Source organism: Girardinichthys multiradiatus, chromosome 15 (assembly GCF_021462225.1).
Source record: "Girardinichthys multiradiatus isolate DD_20200921_A chromosome 15, DD_fGirMul_XY1, whole genome shotgun sequence".
Classification (NCBI taxonomy): Eukaryota; Metazoa; Chordata; class Actinopteri; order Cyprinodontiformes; family Goodeidae; genus Girardinichthys; species Girardinichthys multiradiatus.
In genome coordinates, this window is record NC_061808.1 from 32,730,217 (window position 1) to 32,752,665 (window position 22,449).

Genomic DNA, 22,449 nt, shown 5'->3' on the forward strand with positions numbered 1-22,449 from the left:
TCCACTGTCTCTACATGCTCATCCAGGAGGAGTGAATGCTACAAGTCACTGACTCGATGTAGTCTGCTGGGTTTCCTTAGATAAAAAAAACCTTTGAACAAATTTGAATAATAAACTGAATCTGACTGCACTGTTTGATAGTTAGGATTAATTGGAATGTATGAACCCGACTTGAAATCTGTATGATTTAACTGAACCGACTTCATAAAATGCCTTGAGACGACATGCGTTGTGAATTGGCACTATGTAAATAAAACTGAATTTAATTGAATTACATCTCCATGTTTACATACCTGTGGAAGGTGTAGGAGTTGGCTCACATATAGTGACATCTGTGGATTAAAAAAAGAAATAAAACTATAGAAAAGCAGTAAATGTGGAATCAGCAGGACTAGAATTTTAAATAAATATTTGCAGTTGAACAAATAAGGTCTCGATACTGAACAGACCTTTTATTGATTAGCACTAACAACCTGTATTTAAAAAGCAAATAAACCGTATTCTTACTTGTGACTGGCTGGCAGAACTTGTCATTGGAAGGAAGTCCAATTAAACACGTACAGGTTTGATTGCTACATGAGTTGTTGCTGTTACACATGTCACATGGCCAAGCAAAGCCATTCTCACATTGGCATTGGAGCCCGTAATCAGAGTTTGGATAGCAGGCTGTTTTAAATAAAGACAAATGCACAATTATTTATTCTTATCAGCATGAAAGCTGATTCAGCAGCTTAATCACTTAACAAGCAGACACTCTTACCTGTGGTGAAGGACACCTCTTTTATTGCAAGAGATGGTGAGACGGTTATTGGGTAGGTGATTGTTCGGAGATATAATCTGAAATAGTCGAATATATTTGATGGAACTGTAGAGGTTGGGATGCGCACAACAATTTCCACATCGATGTCCACTGGGGCTGTGTGTGGGATAAGAAAAAAGTTAATCACACCAACGTCACATGATGATGAAAAAAAGCTTTCACATGAACAAGTTTAGTTGAGTCAGGTCAAACTGCATGCACTTTGAGATGCTCAGTTAGTTTTAGAGATAAAATGACTAAGTTGTGCATAACTACAGTATGATAGCCTCACAGATGTATTTCTCTCTATTACACTAATATGACACTCTACACATAAGATTCCACACATACACACAACAATCTGTCATAATTGCTTGTGTAGAAGAGGGTGTTACAGTTGTTGTCACTGTGGAAATGTAACACAAAGGCAGTGGGAGTATAGCAGTGCTCAGAGCTGGCCAAACGGTTCGCCAAAGCTGCAGGTACAAGATGTTTTTTAAACATCAAACATGGTGGTACGTGCAGAAAGAGGTAACCAATTTCTTTGGTAAATGGCTTTCAATCAGCAGTGAGGGTTCAGAGAAAACCAATTGCAGCACATTCTTTGTTCATGATCATCTGTGGTGTAACCTGAAACAGGCCGTATATGCTTTAAAACGTTCCATTGTGGCTGAGTTCAAACAGTTCTGCAAAGAAGAGTGGGCTAAAGTTCCTCCACAGTGATGTAATAGACACATAACCAGTTTATTGAAAATGTTTAATGTCAGTTGTTGCTGCTAAGGGTGGCACAACTAGTTATCAGGTTAGGGGAAATTTTATCTTTTTACATAGGGCCAAGTTGGCTAGGATAGCTTTGTCCTGAATAAATGAAATTATCATTTACAAAAAGATTTTTTTACCAACTCGGATTATCTTTGTCTGATATTAAAATTTGTTTGATCATCTAAAACATTTAAATGCAAAAAATAAGCAAAAACAGAACAAATATCTAAGAAACAAATACTTTTTCAAATCACTGCATTTGTATTTACTATCTCCTTAATGAATTTTTCCATTCAGAAGACCTATTTAGATTAAGTAAAATCCTGTATTGTTGCATGTACTCTAAGGCCCTTGCAGTCTTTCTAGGATTAATGTTTTGTATGCTTACACACTTTCATTAAAAATGTGTATTGTATCGTACCATAAGCTGGTAGAGGAGATATTGTGCTTGGTGTCATTGTACTTCTTGAATTATTAGTGACATTTATTAGTTACCTTTCTGACAGGTACCTGTTAACTTAACAGTGACATATTACCCTGATAATTATGTCAGTTACCATGGTAGCTGATTCTCAATCAGTGAGGGACATGAAGTGACTGTGTGCCATTGCCAGGAGAAAAAGTTAAATGATAAATTCATTCCACATTGAATTTTCTCAAATACATCTGAATAAACTTTGATTAATTTTAAGGTTTTCCATGCGCTAGGCTCATTAGTGTTGGAAAGATAACTTTGCTGAATTATAGGAAAAATCTCCTTATTTGACATACCTGGAAGTGTTGAGCATGTAGTGTTACCTGTGGAACAACAGCAAAGGTTACAGTTTTGTATTTCTATCGAGAAAAACTTCTATATTTGATTTTTGATCGTTTAGACACAATTTGCAACTACACAAAAGTAAAAAAATATGACTTTTTTTCTTGAAAGTGGACAGACCACTCCTTTGATATAAACAGCCTTTTCTGCAACCAAAAAAAGCAATATGCTTACTTGTGATTGGCTGGCAGAACTTGTCATTGGAAGGAAGTCCAATTAAACACGTACAGGTTTGATTGCTGCATGAGTTGTTGCTGTTACACATGTCACATGGCCAAGCAAAGCCATTCTCACATTGGCATTGGAGCCCGTAATCAGAGTTTGGATTGCAGGCTGTTTTAAATAAAGACAAATGCACAATTATTTATTCTTATCAGCATGAAAGCTGATTCAGCAGCTTAATCACTTAACAAGCAGACACTCTTACCTGTGGTGAAGGACACCTCTTTTATTGCAACAGACTGTGAGACGATTATTGGGTAGGTGATTGTTCGGAGATAATATCTGAAATAGTCGAATATATTTGATGGAACTGTAGAGGTTGGGATGCGCAAGACAATTTCCACATCGATGTCCACTGGGGCTGTGTGTGGGATAAGAAAAAAGTTAATCACACCAACGTCACATGATGATGAAAAAAAGCTTTCACATGAACAAGTTTAGTTGAGTCAGGTCAAACTGCATGCACTTTGAGATGCTCAGTTAGTTTTAGAGATAAAATGACTAAGTTGTGCATAACTACAGTATGATAGCCTCACAGATGTATTTCTCTCTATTACACTAATATGACACTCTACACATAAGATTCCACACATACACACAACAATCTGTCATAATTGCTTGTGTAGAAGAGGGTGTTACAGTTGTTGTCACTGTGGAAATGTAACACAAAGGCAGTGGGAGTATAGCAGTGCTCAGAGCTGGCCAAACGTTTCGCCAAAGCTGCAGGTACAAGATGTTTTTTAAACATCAAACATGGTGGTACGTGCAGAAAGAGGTAACCAATTTATTTGGTAAATGGCTTTCAATCAGCAGTGAGGGTTCAGAGAAAACCAATTGCAGCACATTCTTTGTTCATGATCATCTGTGGTGTAACCTGAAACAGGCCGTATATGCTTTAAAACGTTCCATTGTGGCTGAGTTCAAACAGTTCTGCAAAGAAGAGTGGGCTAAAGTTCCTCCACAGTGATGTAATAGACACATAACCAGTTTATTGAAAATGTTTAATGTCAGTTGTTGCTGCTAAGGGTGGCACAACTAGTTATCTGGTTAGGGGACATTTTATGTTTTTACATAGGGCCAAGTTGGCTAGGATAGCTTTGTCCTGAATAAATGAAATTATCATTTACAAAAAGATTTTTGTACCAACTCAGATTATCTTTGTCTGATATTGAAAGTTTTTTGATCATCTATAACATTTAAATGTGAAAAATAAGCAAAAACAGAACAAATATCTAAGAAACAAATACTTTTTCAAATCACTGCATATTTATTTACTATCTCCTTAATAAATTTTTCCATTCAGAAGACCTATTTAGATTGAGAAAAATCCTGTATTGTTGCATGTACTCTAAGGCCCTTGCAGTCTTTCTAAGATTAATGTTTTGTATGCTTACACACTTTCATTAAAAATGTGTATTGTATCGTACCATAAGCTGGTAGAGGAGATATTGTGCTTGGTGTCATTGTACTTCTTGAATTATTAGTGACATTTATTAGTTACCTTTCTGACAGGTACCTGTTAAATTAACAGTGACATATTACCCTGATAATTATGTCAGTTACCATGGTAGCTGATTCTCAATCAGTGAGGGACAGGAAGTGACTGTGTGCCATTGCCAGGAGAAACACTTAAATGATAAATTCTTTCCACATTGAATTTTCTCAAATACATCTGAATGAACTTTGATTAATTTTAAGGTTTTCCATGCGCTAGGCTCATTAGTGTTGGAAAGATAACTTTGCTGAATTATAGGAACAATCTCCCTATTTGACATACCTGGAAGTGTTGAGCATGTAGTGTTACCTGTGGAACAACAGCAAAGGTTACAGTTTTGTATTTCTATCAGGAAAAACGTCTATATTTGATTTTTGATCGTTTAGACACAATTTGCAACTACACAAAAGTCAAAAAACATGACTTATTTTCTTGAAAGTGGACCGACCACTCCTTTGGTATGAACAGCCTTTTCTGCAACCAATAAAGCAATATGCTTACTTGTGATTGGCTGGCAGAACTTGTCATTGGAAGGAAGTCCAATTAAACACATACAGGTTTGATTGCTGCATGAGTTGTTGCTGTTACACATGTCACATGGCCAAGCAAAGCCATTCTCACATTGGCATTGGAGCCCGTAATCAGAGTTTGGATTGCAGGCTGTTTCAAATAAAGACAAATGCACAATTATTTATTCTTATCAGCATGAAAGCTGATTCAGCAGCTTAATCACTTAACAAGCAGACACTCTTACCTGTGGTGAAGGACACCTCTTTTATTGCAACAGACTGTGAGACGATTATTGGGTAGGTGATTGTTCGGAGATAATATCTGAAATAGTCGAATATATTTGATGGAACTGTAGAGGTTGGGATGCGCAAGACAATTTCCACATCGATGTCCACTGGGGCTGTGTGTGGGATAAGAAAAAAGTTAATCACACCAACGTCACATGATGATGAAAAAAAGCTTTCACATGAACAAGTTTAGTTGAGTCAGGTCAAACTGCATGCACTTTGAGATGCTTAGTTAGTTTTAGAGATAAAATGACTAAGTTGTGCATAACTACAGTATGATAGCCTCACAGATGTATTTCTCTCTATTACACTAATGTGACACTCTACACATAAGATTCCACACATACACACAAAAATCTAAAGTGTCATAATTGCTTGTGTAGAAGAGGGTGTTACAGTTGTTGTCACTGTGGAAATGTAACACAAAGGCAGTGGGTGTATAGCAGTGCTCAGAGCTGGCCAAACGGTTCGCCAAAGCTGCAGGTACAAGATGTTTTTTAAACAGCAAACATGGTGGTACGTGCAGAAAGAGGTAACCAATTTCTTTGGTAAATGGCTTTCAATCAGCAGTGAAGGTTCAGAGAAAACCAATTGCAGCACATTCTTTGTTCATGATCATCTGTGGTGTAACCTGAAACAGGCCGTATATGCTTTAAGACTTTCCATTGTGGCTGAGTTCAAACAGTTCTGCAAAGAAGAGTGGGCTAAAGTTCCTCCACAGTGATGTAATAGACACATAACCAGTTTATTGAAAATGTTTAATGTCAGTTGTTGCTGCTAAGGGTGGCACAACTAGTTATCTGGTTAGGGGACATTTTATGTTTTTACATAGGGCCAAGTTGGTTTGGATAGCTTTGTCCTGAATAAATGAAATTATCATTTACAAAAAGATTTTTTTACCAACTCAGATTATCTTTGTCTGATATTGAAAGTTTTTTGATCATCTATAACATTTAAATGTGAAAAATAAGCAAAAACAGAACAAATATCTAAGAAACAAATACTTTTTCAAATCACTGCATTTTTATTTACTATCTCCTTAATGAATTTTTCCATTCAGAAGACCTATTTAGATTAAGTAAAATCCTGTATTGTTGCATGTACTCTAAGGCCCTTGCAGTCTTTCCAGGATTAATGTTTTGTATGCTTACACACTTTCATTAAAAATGTGTATTGTATCGTACCATAAGCTGGTAGAGGAGATATTGTGCTTGGTGTCATTGTACTTCTTGAATTATTAGTGACATTTATTAGTTACCTTTCTGACAGGTACCTGTTAAATTAACAGTGACATATTACCCTGAAAATTATGTCAGTTACCATGGTAGCTGATTCTCAATCAGTGAGGGACAGGAAGTGACTGTGTGCCATTGCCAGGAGAAACATTTAAATGATAAATTCTTTCCACATTGAATTTTCTCAAATACATCTGAATGAACTTTGATTAATTTTAAGGTTTTCCATGCGCTAGGCTCATTAGTGTTGGAAAGATAACTTTGCTGAATTATAGGAAAAATCTCCTTATTTGACATACCTGGAAGTGTTGAGCATGTAGTGTTACCTGTGGAACAACAGCAAAGGTTACAGTTTTGTATTTCTATCGGGAAAAACTTCTATATTTGATTTTTGATCGTTTAGACACAATTTGCAACTACACAAAAGTCAAAAAACATGACTTATTTTCTTGAAAGTGGACCGACCACTCCTTTGGTATGAACAGCCTTTTCTGCAACCAAAAAAGCAATATGCTTACTTGTGACTGGCTGGCAGAACTTGTCATTGGAAGGAAGTCCAATTAAACACGTACAGGTTTGATTGCTACATGAGTTGTTGCTGTTACACATGTCACATGGCCAAGCAAAGCCATTCTCACATTGGCATTGGAGCCCGTAATCAGAGTTTGGATTGCAGGCTGTTTCAAATAAAGACAAATGCACAATTATTTATTCTTATCAGCATGAAAGCTGATTCAGCAGCTTAATCACTTAACAAGCAGACACTCTTACCTGTGGTGAAGGACACCTCTTTTATTGCAACAGACTGTGAGACGATTATTGGGTAGGTGATTGTTCGGAGATAATATCTGAAATAGTCGAATATATTTGATGGAACTGTAGAGGTTGGGATGCGCAAGACAATTTCCACATCGATGTCCACTGGGGCTGTGTGTGGAATAAGAAAAAAGTTAATCACACCAACGTCCCATGATGATGAAAAAAAGCTTTCACATGAACAAGTTTAGTTGAGTCAGGTCAAACTGCATGCACTTTGAGATGCTCAGTTAGTTTTAGAGATAAAATGACTAAGTTGTGCATAACTACAGTATGATAGCCTCACAGATGTATTTCTCTCTATTACACTAATATGACACTCTACACATAAAATTCCACACATACACACAAAAATCTAAAAGCTTTGTCCTGAATAAATGAAAATATAATTTACAAAAAGCTTTTTGTATCAACTCAGATTATCTTTGTCTGATATTAAAAGTTTTTTGATCATCTAAAATATTTAAATGTGAAAAATAATAAAAAACAGAACAAATATCTAAGAACAAATACTTTTTTACAACACTGCATTTGTATTTAGTCTCTCCCCTCAAGTCAGTCCCCTCAAGTCAGTGTACTTCTTGAATTATTAGTATCTGTATAACTTTCACAGGTTTCCTGTAAGGAAGCTTTGTGACAGGTACCTGTTAAAACAGTGACATATTACCCTGATAATTATGTCCGTTACCATGGTAGCTGACTCTCACTAGAATCAGTGAGGGACAGGAAGTCACTGTGTGCCATTGCCAGTAAAGAAATAAATGAAAAATTCATTCCACATTGAATTTTCTCAAATACATCTGAATGAACTGTGATTAATTCTAACATTTTCCAGGCGCTAGTTTCATTAACGATGGAAAGATAACTTACAAGCTAAAATACAAGAAAAATCTCCCTGTTTAACATACCTGGAGGTGTTGGGCATGTAGCGTTACCTGTGGAACAACAGCAAAGGTTACAGTTTTGTATTTTTATCGGGAAAATTTTCTTCATCAATATCTGATATGGGATCATTCAGACACAAATTGCAATTAGACAAAATTTTTAAATATGACTTATTTTCTAAAAAGCGGACCTACCACTCCTTTGGTCTAAACAGCCTTTTCTGAAAAGCAATCAGCAATATGCTTACTTCGGATTGGCTGACAGAACTTGTCATTTGAAGGAAGTCCATATATGCATGTACAGATCTGACTGCTGCATGAAGTGTTGCTGTTGCACACGTCACATGGCCAAGCCAATCCGCTCTCACATTGACACTGCAGTCCATAAATGGAGTTTGGATAACACACTGTTGGATATTTCAAGAGATGAAAATCACACACTGTTTTATTCTCAGGGTCAAATCCACATTGGCAGATAAATCATGAAGTAGGCAGACACTCTTACCTGTGGTCAGGTTTAACTCTATAATGTTTACAAACTTTGAAATCGGTATGAGGAAGGTTTCATTTCTCAGGGCCTCTCTAAACACATCCAGTTGATCAGGTGTGTAGCCTGAGACCGGGATTCGTATTTCCAGGACCAAATCAATCTCTGTCGAGGTAAAAAGATAAGAATTCAAACAGAATTAGACTATGGACCAGTTGCAAGAAATCATTAAGGAGATACAACTGTATAATCTCTGACCACTGAGCAAAAGAGGGAAAATGAGAGTGACAATACAAATATTTGTTTATTGTCACAATTTGCAGTGTGTTTACTCCAATAAATGATGAATAAATATCAACTGCAACATCCTTTATTGTTACTTCATATTCTCATAAACCTTTGCAGTTTTTTGTAAAATTCATATTGCAGTCATGCAAGTTTACACACAGATCATTTTCAAATAATTTATTTTGTCATACCATAAGTTGGTGAAGGAGTTGTCACTGTAAATGAACAAAAAGAACAAAGAAAAATCAGAAACATATTATTAATTGCACAATTTACTTTAATGTGTCCACATTTAAACAGTTTTAATAGGGGAATTCTAGAGAGAACAAAAAATCAGAAACAGTATTTTGCACAATTTCTTATATCAATCCAAATTTGAACTGTTTTGACAGATAAATTCCAGAGAAAAGCCATATGGAACCGGTTAATCTGTTATCTATTCTTCTGTGAAGTATGAGGGAGAACCCAATCCTCAGAGTCACTTACCATGAATATCCCCTTGAAGACTATAGTTACACATTTGACTCAAACCTTTTCAGGTGCTAATGCCCACATATGCAGGTTGATGCATATCCGCCACAAACAAAGAACCATATTGGAAACATTCTGGAAACATTCTTGTCTAGCTACAGTAGTCAATGGGAAAGAGCTAGGATAGATTCTGGAGAGATCGTCCACAGGTGTACTCAAAGGCAATTTATAGTAGGCAAATCAACAAGATGCCAATCTTAGTTGTCTGTGCTCGGAATATAAACTATCCCCATATCTCAAATGGGACATATCATGCTCTTAAATCCTTCCTTTTCACATTAATAACTCCTACAGGTCGCAGAGCATTCCACTGCACCCTATTTGGCCAGTTTTGTAGTTTGATTACAGAGATACAATTACTGAGCCACGCAGAAACTCTTTATTCCCAAATTGATTAAAAGATGTCAACAACAGAAGAGTCACAACAGGAAACGTGTTTCTTTGTTAAATGGTTTCTATCAGTTGTGAGGGTTCAGTGAAAAGCGATTGCAGCACATTCTTTGTTCAAACAGGCATAAAGGAATGGACTTCTGTGTTTCATGTTTGGGCAAGGCAAAGAGTGGAGCACCTCTAGCTTCTCATTTAAACAAAAGAAAAGCCACTAGTAAAAGGGTTTTTACTTACAAATGTGTACTAGTCACAAATAAGATGCTCAGGTGTGGTATATGGCGTTACCATAATACCTTCTACTTGAAGTAACTGCCAATTTCTTAGAACCTCCAAGATGATATAATACTGTTAACACATTTTGTAAAATGGCATTGTTCCCAGTGGAAAAAAAAGAAAACAAGTGGCCATAAAGAAGCTCGAAGACAAATGAAGGATGAAGTGAAAATATTTAAAATGCCTTCATTTTATATGGCAGTTACAGTACAAAGAGTTCTAACCCTTCTTTGTCTTCGTCAGGGGAATTGTCTGTTTTGGTATACCCCTCCGTTCTTTTTACCCTAACGAGTTGATTAAACAAACTTTCCTTCACCAATCAGTAAATCACCAGTCCACAAAAGGGAAATGACATAAGGTTGTAAAAAGAAATAGCAAAAGAAGATAATAAATAAATAAATTAAGGAAAATAGATTACAAAACAAAGGATTTTATAAAAAGATGTCAAAAGTGTCAGAATGTGAGATTTTGGACTTTGTTTGTGGTTTGGTGTTTTTGTTTTACTAGATGCTCTTGTTTGAAGTTTTGTATTCTTGTTCATCATTTTGTGTTCTGATAATTCTGGTTTCCTTTTGCCTCCCTGTCTGTTCTCCTCTCATCATTTAGTTTTCCTCTTTTAGTGGTTTAATTACTCAGTTTCTGTTCCCTTTACATTCATGGTCCCTCTTAGCTCTGTTTCTTCTGTTTATCTTTATTCTCCAATTCCTCCTTTAACAGTTTAGCTTTAGTTACTGTTTACTTTTATTCTACTCATCATTTCTCCTGTTCTGCTTGGGTCTGTTTCTCCTTATTGGTTAATCTGTTTCACCTGCTCCCTCTGCCTCCCAGCCTCCTTGTGTCACCTGTTCCCTGTTCCTCTGATTACCTGCCCTATTGTTTCTTGTCCACCTTTGTCTGTATTTAAGTTTGCCTTCGTCCTTTGTTCCACACGGTGTCGTTATGTCTCTTTGGATTTAGTTCTTGCTCCGGATCTTGTTAAGTTCTAGTTTGAAGATGCCTTGTAATCAGGATTATCCTGTCATCCAGAACCTCGCCTGCATGTAAGTGGACTCGCTTTAAATTAAAGGAGTTTTCGACCCCCTCTGTGCTTTTCTCCATGCTTGTCTGCCTTTTGGTCCACCACTAAATATAATTATGACAAAAAGAGGGGAGAGGGGGACTAGGGGATAAAGAAAATCATTCCTATAAACAAGATTTTATAAAAATGGAGTATCATCTTTGATATAACATTAGTCTTAATAAATATGAAAATATTAATCATTCCTAAACTACATTCATGGATTTGTGCTTTGGTGTTGTATTCATTCAACCATTAGATGTCTTTAGTCACCTCTTAGTTCCCTTTTCACCATCTGTTTCTCACATCTAATGAACCCAACTGTCATGATATGCCCAGGTTAGGTGTTTGAATTTTCTTCTTGTCTGTTTCTCTGCACTTCCCAGCTTATGTTCTTTAGTTGCAGTTTTTCTCATTCATTCATTGTAATTTAGGTTTGTAGTTATTTCTTGTGTCTTGTTACATTTAGGTATTTGTTTACTTCCCTGGACTTCTCTCCTGCCCATCTGATTTAACTAGCCTTTCTCCTTCAGTTGCTCTGCATTCTCCTTGTCCCAGCTGCTCCACATTTTATCTGTCTAGCTGTTCTGGTTCATTGGTAATTTCTCTACCCAGGCTCAGTTTGTAAGCTGTGTGGCTTTCATTGTTTGCCACTGGATTTTACACTTCCTTTGCCTGCCTGGCACATGCCAAACCCCTACCTATGTTCCTTGTAAGTTTACCAGATCTGTCATCATTAAAATGTTTCTACTCACCATGAGGCTCTTAGGTTCCTGTTTGCATTTTGGTCCTACAAACAACCCACAATCCATGACACCACCACTTTACAGTATGTAATGAGCCCTCTCTGTGTTGTACACTGTATTTTGAACCTGCTTGGAACCCTGCATTTGGATTCTATCTTCACCTCATCTCCTAGAGTGGTTGAGGAAGTAAATATGTCCAGACTATTTTCACAAAAATGTAAGTGAATTAAGAGTGCTCTTCATAAACCCTGTCTGTGCTCTGTCAGTTGTATTAATTCTTGTTACTTTGCAGTAATATGTAAATAGTTACTCCTTACTGTTGTTTGACATTCATTACTTCATGGTAGCGGCATTATCTAAAATATTCATAGTATTAAGTTCGATATGAAACTTTTTGAAAACTAGCAACCAACTAATTGAAGAATGTTGTAGAATGATGTTTATAAAGCACTATGTACTTCAAACCTTCTAGAGAGAATCAGAGGGTTTAAAACAACAGCATCATGGTAAAAGTATTACATCTAATGTCAGAAGATGTATTATGACAGAACTTTCAGACCTACCTATTTCGCTGCTGTTTAACTGGCAGAATTGACCGTCGGCTGGGATGTCTTTAATGCAGCCACATTTGTCACCAATGATGGTGTCACAGACTCCGTAGGTAATGCAGTTGTTATAAGACCAGGCAAAGTTCTGTTCACATGTGCACTGGTACCCAGTTATATTTGGTGAACACACTGTGGGAAAAAAAACATCAACAGACAATATTATGCCACTGTCCTTTATGTTCCCAGAAAAGGGGAAAATGTACAGTTTAAATCCTTTGCAATCAAAGGATGAAGACCAAACTGAGTCGTATTATACCTGTTGTGGTTTCAATGCTGGTGATTTCCACAGTGTTGTTGGTCGATATGGGAAAGCTGATGTTTTTGAGAATCTCTTGGAGACTCTCAAGGTCAGAGAATGTTATGACAAGTTGGAAGTCATATTCAGTGAAATTTGTGAGAACTAGAATGGAAACAGCGATGATTAGAGGCTGTAACAGAAACTGCCCTAATTACTCTCCCAACACTGACAGTTATAAGACATTTTCTGTATGCAGGAGGTGGCCATCGTTCTTTGCAGTGACTTACTTTCTCTTTTCTCTCTAGCAAAAAGCATAGATGATGTAGCATCCCTTAGTTCCTGTAGAGAATCAGCACATATGTTTGTATCTGTAACCTTGACCAATAACAGTAACTAATTATGTGTTTAAACTATAAAAGGACAATCTTACATGGGATGACACTACAACAAGCATGGTAAAATCTTAGGCTCACCTCAAAGAAGATGGACGCAGATTGTCTGAATCCTGGTCGGTCCAGAGTGAAGCATAAAACCAGAAGCAAAACACCAAACCGCACTGCTTTTGGTAAAGCCATCCTCACTACAGAGGGAATAAAAATAGTATTAACATAATTTTAAAAAATCTACAGAAAGCCAGCAATTAAATATGTACCATTTTAGTAGTTTACTGGTACAAAGGCTTGTAGTTGGTGGACCTGACTGATGACATTCCACACAAATGCTTCACACATGTCAGGCCATACCAATTAAAGCCCAACCGTCAGCAATCCTTTGAAAAGGTTAACAAAATAATTTAAGATTGGTGGACGATTATTTAAGTTTGGTTTTTATTTGCAGGGGTTGATTAAAGATCAAACTTGATGCTAAAAAAATTGTTTTCGAATGGTCACATTGTCTGGGCAAAAGTTAGTTAGTGAAGCAAGAAAGAAAGTGAAACCACATTTTATGCCTTGTGTATGCATTTGTTCAGCTAGAACAAACAGTGGACTGTAATCCTTAATATTACTTTTTCTTTACAATACTTCTTACAGTTTGTTTTGTCTTCCTCATTCAATTGAACAATTCCTCATTGCAGTTGAACAGATAGGTCTCTTGTGTCAGCATGTATTATCTTCAATGTGAGACATGTCCCTGCCCTGCAATCAGTGATACTATCTCCACATCTACTGTGCTTTTCACTTGGCGTAAAGTTCTCTGTCTGTGTCAGCCCAATATGGTCAGCTTGGAATCTCTCTGTGCACCTCACACTCTTATAAGACAATAAGACAACGTAAATGATGTCACTACCAATTCAATCATGGTGTCAAATACTCATCTGATAAATAGAAAGGAGTCAGATCATCAGCAAAAGAAGGAGAACCATGAAATTTTAAAGAAATTCATTGTTGAGAGATCTGCTGTTTTCCCCTTTTGGATAATTTATTGCTTAAGAACAGCTAGGATGCTAAAACTCTTATGACTGCACTGTTCAATAGTTACGATTAATTGGAATGTATGTACCTGACTGTTGTGAAGTGCCTTGAGACAACATGTGTTGTAAATTGGTGCTATATAAATAAAACTAAATTGAAACTGAATTATGACTTTCTGGTAAGAAACCACATTTTTTTTAAATTTTTATCAGTTCTTCTTCTAAGTCTCCTCCGAGAAGATAGTGAACAGTGAGTGCAGTTTAGCCCCTATGAGTTGTAAACACTTTATCTTTGAGTGGAATGTGGTTGTTCAACTGAGTTTAAATTCTGAATATGAGTGCGTACTTTCCGCAAAGAACTCACTGCTCCCAATCACAGACAAGGAGAGGACCCTAAAAACAAGCACTGTTGTGGATGGCCTATTTTTTTCCATGGCATGACAAAAATGTAAAAAGTTGCATTCCTCTTTCAAGATAAAAGCAACAACATCACATAGTTAATAAGATAAAGAAGTAGGTGTCACGCACAAAAAAAGATGAGAGCTTCCTACTAAATAAAAATGCTTCAAGATGATAACTGTAATCAATCCTGGTCCTCAGGGCCTACGGTCCAGCATGTTTTAGGTGTTTCCCTGCTACCACACAACTGACTTAAATAAATGGTTGATTAGCAGGCTTGCTAGCATTTGAGGGGTTAACACAATTTAAATTAGGTGTGCTCGAGCAGAGGCACATCTAAAACATGGACAGTGGACCTTCAGGACCAGGACTGAGATCTACTTAGTAAAAAGACAACAACCCAGCTTGTTTTTGACAGTTATCAATTTGCACTGAAAGCCCACTGATGCTCAAAAGATTTCACTTCTGTGTTTTGTGGACCTGGAGAAGGCATTTGACTGTGTCCCTCGTGGTGCCCTGTGGTGGGGGGTGCTCCGGGTGTATGGAATCGGAGGGGCCATCCATATAAGGGGCCATCCGGTCTCTGTACAAGCGGAGCAGGAGTTTGGTCGGCATTGCCGGCACTAAGTCGGACCTGTTCCCAGTGCATGTTAGACTCCGACAGGGCTTACCTTTGTCACCGGTCCTGTTCATAACTTTTATGGACAAGATCTTTCTGCAGATGACGTGGACCCTCTAGCCAAGACCTACAGCATGCACTGGGGCTGTTCACAGCCGAGTGTGAAGCGGCTGGGATGAAGATCAGCTCTTCCAAGTCCGAGGCCATGGTTCTCAACCAAAAAAGGGTGGCTTGTCCTCTTCAGGTTGGAGGGGGAGTCCCTGCCTCAAGTGGAGGAGTTCAAGTATCTCGGGGTCTTGTTCACGAGTGAGGGGAAAATGGAGCAAGAGATCAACAGAGGGATCGGTGCGGCTGCCGCAGTAATGGGGGCGCTCTGCCGGTCTGTTGTGGTGAAGAGAGAGCTGCTCTATATTTACTCTCACTCACTTAAAACTGTGCACTTATATTTATATTATATTGTAGATATGTTTGTACTGTTTAATTTGTACTGTATTGCACCGACTACGCCAAAACAAATTCCTTGTATGTCCAAAAACGTACTTGGCAATAAAGCTTTTCTGATTCTGATTCTGATTCTGATTCTGAGCCAAAAAGCAAAGCTCTCGATTTATCAGTCGGTCTACATTCCTACCTTCACCATTGGCCATGAACTTTGGGTCATGACCGAAAGAACGAGATCCCGGATACAAGCGGCTGAAATGAGCTTCCTCTGTAGGGTGGCCGGGCACTCCCTTAGAGATAGGGTGAGGAGCTCAGCCATCCAGGAGGGGCTCAGAGTAGAGCCGCTGATCGTCCACATCGAGAGGAGCCAGTTGAGGTGGTCCGGGCATCTATACCTGATGCCTCCTAGACGCCTTCCATGGGAGGAAGTCCCACCGGGAGGAGATCCACGGGACGGCCCAGGACACGCTGGAGGGACTATGTCTCTCGGCTGGCCTGGGAATGCCTGGAGCTCCCCCCAGAGGAGCTGGAGAAGGTGTCTGGGCAGAGCGACGTCTGGGTGTCTCTGCTGAGACCGCGACTCGGTCCCGGATAAAACGAGTACGAGTACAAGATTTCACTTCTACTTCTGCCAACTTCACATTCTAAAACAGGAAAGGATCTATACAGAGATGTATCAATTAAGCCTCTATTCTCAACTTTAAAAGCAAAAACAAACCTTCGATTCCATAAGAAAACACAGTAGATCACAATAAGCCGTAAAAAAGGCTGAATTCTTGAGCCGTATTCTTGCGAACCATCAAAAGCCTTTCAGCGTGAACCAACAGAAAGCAACGCAGATTGACCGGAAATAAGCACAGCACAAGACAGTTTGACACTTCAGAAAATAACTTTGGCAAAGAACATTATTGCTCTGAGGTGGAGCTGGTGCTGGAGCTGTTTGTTTTCCTTTTACTTTTAAGATTTATAGAACCTCTCTAAAAGTACACAGGTGAAAGGTCAACACCCTGTGTTACAAGACAGAAATCTAAATGCTTTAACAACCAATTGGCCGAAAAACACCTCAATGACAAAAATGCAAAAATATGTACTGTATGCTAAATTTGAAACTGTTACATAATGCATTATTTATGCACATTGTAAAATTTTAAACATTATCTGGCAATGCATAATTTCTAACACAATCTGGAATGTGAGGAGGATTCATTTAAAAACCATGCTATCAAAGAAGGTAACTTTTGAACTGTGTACTTATCACAAGCTGAATCATCCCTTTACAGAACATATCCATTTATTAAATCCAAAGTTTATGTTAAATTAGCTTAATGGTTGAGTTTAAATGCTTATTTATCTCCAAATAATCTATGGAGCACTTTGCAAAAAACCCACAAAACTATGTGCAAAGCAAGTGGATGCAGAAATAAGGCCAACCATATATTCATAAATGAGAATATGATAGAATACAGATTCTACATCAAAAATAAAGTGGACCATCCAACATCAGCATACAACATACACTGACAACAGATGTTTGTAAATGAACTCAGTGCTCATTTGTGGACTACTTGACAGACATGCAGTACTGTGTAAAAGTCTTGGGCAGGTGTGAAAAAATGCTGTAAACAAAGAATGCTTTCAGAAATTTAAATGATGATTATTTATTTTTTATCAATTTTCAAAATGCTAAGTGAGGAACTTCTTCTTCTTCTCTTCAGTTTTGGAAGTTCCTTCCAAAACTGTGTGCAAGTGTATCAAGAAGAATTGATATTGTTTTGAAGACAAACAGTGATCACACCATATATCGATTTGATTTAGATTTCCCTTTTGTTAATTCACTGCATTTTGTTGATTGGTGAAAATAAATCAGAATCAGAATCAGAAAAGCTTTATTGCCAAGTACGTTTTTGGACATACAAGGAATTTGTTTTGGCGTAGTTGGTGCAATACAATACAAATTAAACAGTATAAACATATCTACAATATAATATAAATATATGTGCACAGTTTTAAGTGAGTGAGAGTAATGATTAACACTTAAATTTTTGAAGGCATTCTTTGTTTACAATTTTTTTTTAACACCTGCCTAAAACATTTGCACAGTACTGTATAAGCATTGGTTATCACTACACCAACATGCTGACCCGTGCAAGAAGATGTAGCTCTTAGCATTTTTTGTTTTGGTTTCATGACTTCTCCACCAGCCCAGAAGCACTGTAAGGTTAACTGTCGGAATATGTATGTGAACAAAACCAACAGTGTTCTGACCGTTCTGATGTTTCTCCTAGAGATTTCACCCTGTTGATAAATAAATCCATATGTAAATAAAATCTGACATTTTACTCCAATGCACTGTTGTAGACTGTAACAGCAGTTACATTGAATGTTACCCTGTTGCATAATGTGGTGATTTTTAGGTCAAACTTGACTGCTGAGAAAGAAAGTCACCTTGGTAATAAAATTCCATGGGTAGGTCACAGGATGGCAGTGTGGGAAAGTTGCCAAGGTAAATCTGTGCACTGTATGTATTTACATTCCTGACAAATGATTGTACCAGTTTGACCATTTATCTCCTTTTGAGAATACAGAAAGTATGGCTCTGTTCCAGCATGTTCACTCCTGCTTTGTCTAGTACTGGAACAAACAGGCCCTGAAGAATTAAAGAATGTTCCAGTGTGTATCTACACCCAGTTTTGTGAGAGAGTCTTTTTGAGTACAGTTGTATAACAGTGTTATAGATATATTTACTATGATTTAGTTATAAAAAACAAAATAAATATATACTTTTAGTTTTGGGATTGGAAAACGGAGCATAGTGAACAAGAAAAAAAAATGTTGACCTTTTTCATATATAATGGACAGTTGATGTTTAAATAAATTGTATAAAAAGGCACAGAACATTTCATTTTTGTCACTGCCTGATATCAAATCAGAATAAGCTTTTCTTTCTTTAGGTTAGTTATGATTACCATTTTTTTCATTTGTTGAATGCCAGAATAATCAGAGAGTTAAATGTTATATTACCTTCTTCAAAGTTAGAAGTTTGCATACACTAAGATAAGATTACTATGCCTATAAATAATTTGGGAAATTCTATATGAGGATTGAAAGGTTAAGTAAGATTTTGATTCACAACATGCAACTGTATGTTCTCATATCCATGTTTTAATTATTTTTTTAATCTTAAAATAAGGTTAGCATATATAAGCATACAGCCATTGTAACATTTTATGTTTAAAGATTTAACAGCCACTGTGTTAGATTCTTTTGTTAAATCATGTAGCACCATATTGTATTAATCCTGTCTTTATTGTACACATTACGAAATGTTGCTCGGAAAGAAGGGAGACACATAATTGTAGTACCTCTGACAAGTACAGTACATACCATCCTGCTTTTATGTATTAACTATTTAGTATGTATATTGCCCTTACAACCTGGTCAATATACAGGTTGCCGAACCGCAACCTGCCTGCGATCCTGTGTAAGGATCACATCCAGTCTGCGATTCGGCTCAGGTAACATCTCAGTCTGAGTGTTGATCGCTCTGAAGATCCCATCATACATGCCAGGCAGCCTTACAATGGCCAGAACAGCTGCTGATGTTTTTCGAATTTCTCGATATGCCAGGTAAACCGCCAACTCCAAAAAGCAGAAATCCTGTTATCAAACATCCAATTGTGTACACATCTTCAACATCCTTGACTGACAATATCGACAAATACACAATCCTCCACTTCTGCCAGGAGTCCATCCTGTATCCGGAGAAAAATGTCCCATCTGGACAAGAGGGTTCCCCTTCACCCTGTCTTCTAGTCAAGAAAATTTGATCATTTGCATTGCGAGACCAGCTGACTAAATCCATAACTCAGAATTTTGGAAGATATGCAAGAAGAGGCTCCAAAAAGAAAGACGACACAGAGCTGAAGCAGGCCAGATATGGGAGGGTGCGGGAGACAGAGAAAAGCAGAAGATCTGTGGTTTGTTCTCCAAGATGTTTGGAACAACCTACCAGCCGAATTTGCACAAACATTGTGTGCATGTGTACCTAGAAAAACTGATGCTGTAGAATATAATAAATATTGACTTGATTTAGATTTCTCTTTTGTTCATTCACTGCCTTTTGTTGATTGATGAAAATAAATGATTAACCCTTCCATTTTTGAAAGCATTCTTTGTTTACAGCATTTTGCAAACCTGCCTAAAACTTTTGCACAGTACTGTAAGTATTTATAAAATAAATCACCTCTTCCTGTGTTTCCTAATTTGTGAGCCAAACTGAGGTCTTTCAGCAAAGATTAAATAAACTGACCATTTACTGCTTGCAATAAAACAATGCGATCCAATATTAGACTGTAGTAGAGTGACACTTATCCAGAGTATGCACTGTATCTTATCTGCTAACCCCGGAGATACATTGTTACTTTTCATAAAATTCCTCACTCTTTAGATTTACCCCTTAAAGTGGGTCTTCCCCCAGTTATTGCAATTTAACTTATCTCATCCCTTAAAATGACCCCATTTGATATTATTGACCAACATGTGAGTGATGTATTGCTAAAGTGAAACTAACCTACTCTTACATAAAGTGAGCTCACAATAATTAGTCATCATACCGGTTTATCAATAGAAATACGAGAATCCAGCTAACAGTATGACTCACTTCCATTGTCTAGGCATGTGGAAAAACAATGTGCATGCCTACCTCGAGGTGAGGGCTGTCTCATTTAATAATCCATTGTGATCAAACAATGCATGGCATATTTACCTGTGCACTTGCTTGCATAAAAGCACACATTAAATAGTTCACTCAACTGACCTTCTCAAACTTGTTTCCTCTGCAAATGCAGGCAGCAAGTGACTCATTGTAAAACAAACTTTTATTTCCAGCGTAATCACAACATCCTCACCAAAACACATATATCCGTGCATCAATTATATGTTCAAATGTGGCCATTTGAAAAAAATGAAAAACAGTAAAATGTGAAATACCTTCAAGTCTTCCCTTATTTTGAAACACTGAGATTTAAACTGCTGCTTTTTGAAAAAAACATATTCTGTAGTGGCTAGCTGTGGTGCAGTGCTAGTGCTAGATTGTATATAAATGAGTAAAGATTTTTGTTTCACACCTGTTTTCATTGTACAGCCAACCTATTTTGCTAGCATATATAATGTTCTTTAATGTCTTTAATGTTCTTTAATGTTTTACTTTATTTTGTGTTAGGTCTTTCTGGAGACTGCCAAAACTCAGCTAGACAAAAAAAGGTTGGTTACCATGGTGAATGAACGCAGATTTCTAAAGCCCTGCTGCTTGGGTATCAATGGTGCTGCTCATGTCCCTCTTGCTGTTTGATTTCCAACAAAAGACACTGCTCCACTGATATTCTCATGGCAGAAAAACACAATTTACTTTAATTATATATTTTTGAAATTGGCAATTTAATCTTGAAATCCAAAGCACTGAGGGAGAAAGTATATCCATAGATGTTTAAATGATGAATAAAAATAAAATTTAAAGTTAACGCAGATACACTGTTGGATATGTCAATACAAGACTTTCATAGTCTCCATAGATTTAGTAAAGATTTGGAGTTAACACTTGAATCACACTCTTAACAACTTTGCCTGCTGTTGGATCACAGACTACAGGATTTTTCAGCCCAGCTTAAGCAAACTAAGCAAATCAAACTGTTGTGAAAACTCGCGCAAGGGCAAGATTTTAAAGGATGAAACATACCCGTAGGTGGCAGTAATAGAAAATATACTCATAATTTGGACAGATTATATTCCCTAATAAAATTAGAATAAGACATTAATTTTAACTAAGAAGTTAATATAAGTTTAATGTTGACTGTATTCTTTGTTATACTCATGTCAAGGGTTTGGAACGTTTATTTGAGGTTGTGAGATTGTATGTGGATTTTGAAATAACTGGCAGTTGTGGCAGTAATCTAAAAAAAAAATTTTCACCAGTATAATGTTTGGGATGCACAAATAAACATTAGGAATTTCTAAATAATAAATGTATTCTACAACCCCAAATTAAATGAAGTTGGGATGTTGTGTAAAACGTAAATAAAAACAGAATACATTTATTTACACATCCTATTCAACCTATATGCAAAATATTTATTGTTCACACTAATAAACTTAGTTTTTTTTTTTTTTTTTTGCAAATATTCGCTCATTATGCTACACCTTCCAAAAAAGTTGAGACAGGGGCATGTTTACCACTGTGTTGTATCACCTTTCCTTTTACCATCATTCAATAATCATTTGGGAATGAGGACACTACAATTAATGCATTGTTTTGCTGAAATAAGCAGTGATGTTGTCTGCTGTAAATGGCAAACCTTGCCCGGATTAGGGTTATGTATTAAAATTCTACATATGATTTGTTCATCACCAATCTAACTTTGCAGTGATAGTAACTTCCAAGACCCTTAAACTCTTAAAACAAAATCTTAAGGCTGATAAGGACATTACAATTTTTCACAGTTTCTGCTACAGTTTATGCACTTTAATAGGCACAAGGAAAAAATTGAGTAGATAAATTATCAAAACCTGCATCTAAACTCAAGCAGAATGTACTGTACATCAGCTGATCATACATTTAAGACCATAGCCTTAAAAAATTCAAATCTTCACGTAAATCTGGCTGTCATGTGATTCTCTGTCAGGTATTCACTTTGCCATAATTTGCCCTGATGGCAGGGGCAACAAGGCCTTTTTGTATTTGAACATGTCAGGATTGCTTAAATGCAAAAGAATTACAGACTTTTTTTAAAACATTCCCTATGGTATAGGATGAAAAAAGTCAAGTTGTAGATACCCCAGTTATCCCCTGGGTTGAGCAGGTGGATCAGAGGGGTTTCACATGAAGACACCTTGTCCTGAATTAAAGCCCTTATGACTGTAGGTCAATATCCATGAGATGTGGGGAGAGACGGGCTTAAAAAACAAGTCATCTTAAAAGGCCAGGTCACCCTCCATTTCCACCAACTTGCCCATTTGCTTTTGCAATTTTTCACCAAACATGGCATACTGAAAGGTAGATGTTTTCTACACAGCACTGCAGAGGATGCTACATTATGATCTGGGAGTGTTCTCTTTCAGTGGAACAATGGAGCTTTGGAT

General features: G+C 37.1%; 1 protein-coding gene across 1 annotated transcript in view; it reads right to left on the bottom strand.

The window, feature by feature from the left end:
- Positions 1–22,449, bottom strand: part of LOC124882553 (adhesion G protein-coupled receptor F5-like) — a 44,729-nt gene that overhangs the window by 18,892 nt on the left and 3,388 nt on the right. Inside the window, exons 2-21 of the mRNA XM_047388998.1 lie at positions 12,919–13,025; positions 12,733–12,784; positions 12,464–12,607; positions 12,163–12,336; positions 8,794–8,817; positions 8,333–8,479; positions 8,076–8,234; positions 7,852–7,878; positions 6,899–7,054; positions 6,646–6,804; positions 6,427–6,453; positions 4,850–5,005; positions 4,597–4,755; positions 4,378–4,404; positions 2,806–2,961; positions 2,553–2,711; positions 2,333–2,359; positions 761–916; positions 508–666; positions 294–332 (exon numbers count right to left, since the gene is read on the bottom strand). Of these exons, the coding sequence (XP_047244954.1) occupies positions 294–332; positions 508–666; positions 761–916; positions 2,333–2,359; positions 2,553–2,711; positions 2,806–2,961; positions 4,378–4,404; positions 4,597–4,755; positions 4,850–5,005; positions 6,427–6,453; positions 6,646–6,804; positions 6,899–7,054; positions 7,852–7,878; positions 8,076–8,234; positions 8,333–8,479; positions 8,794–8,817; positions 12,163–12,336; positions 12,464–12,607; positions 12,733–12,784; positions 12,919–13,020 (2,209 nt within the window). The 5' untranslated portion in view covers positions 13,021–13,025. The remainder of the gene's footprint in view (positions 1–293; positions 333–507; positions 667–760; positions 917–2,332; positions 2,360–2,552; positions 2,712–2,805; positions 2,962–4,377; positions 4,405–4,596; positions 4,756–4,849; positions 5,006–6,426; positions 6,454–6,645; positions 6,805–6,898; positions 7,055–7,851; positions 7,879–8,075; positions 8,235–8,332; positions 8,480–8,793; positions 8,818–12,162; positions 12,337–12,463; positions 12,608–12,732; positions 12,785–12,918; positions 13,026–22,449) is intronic.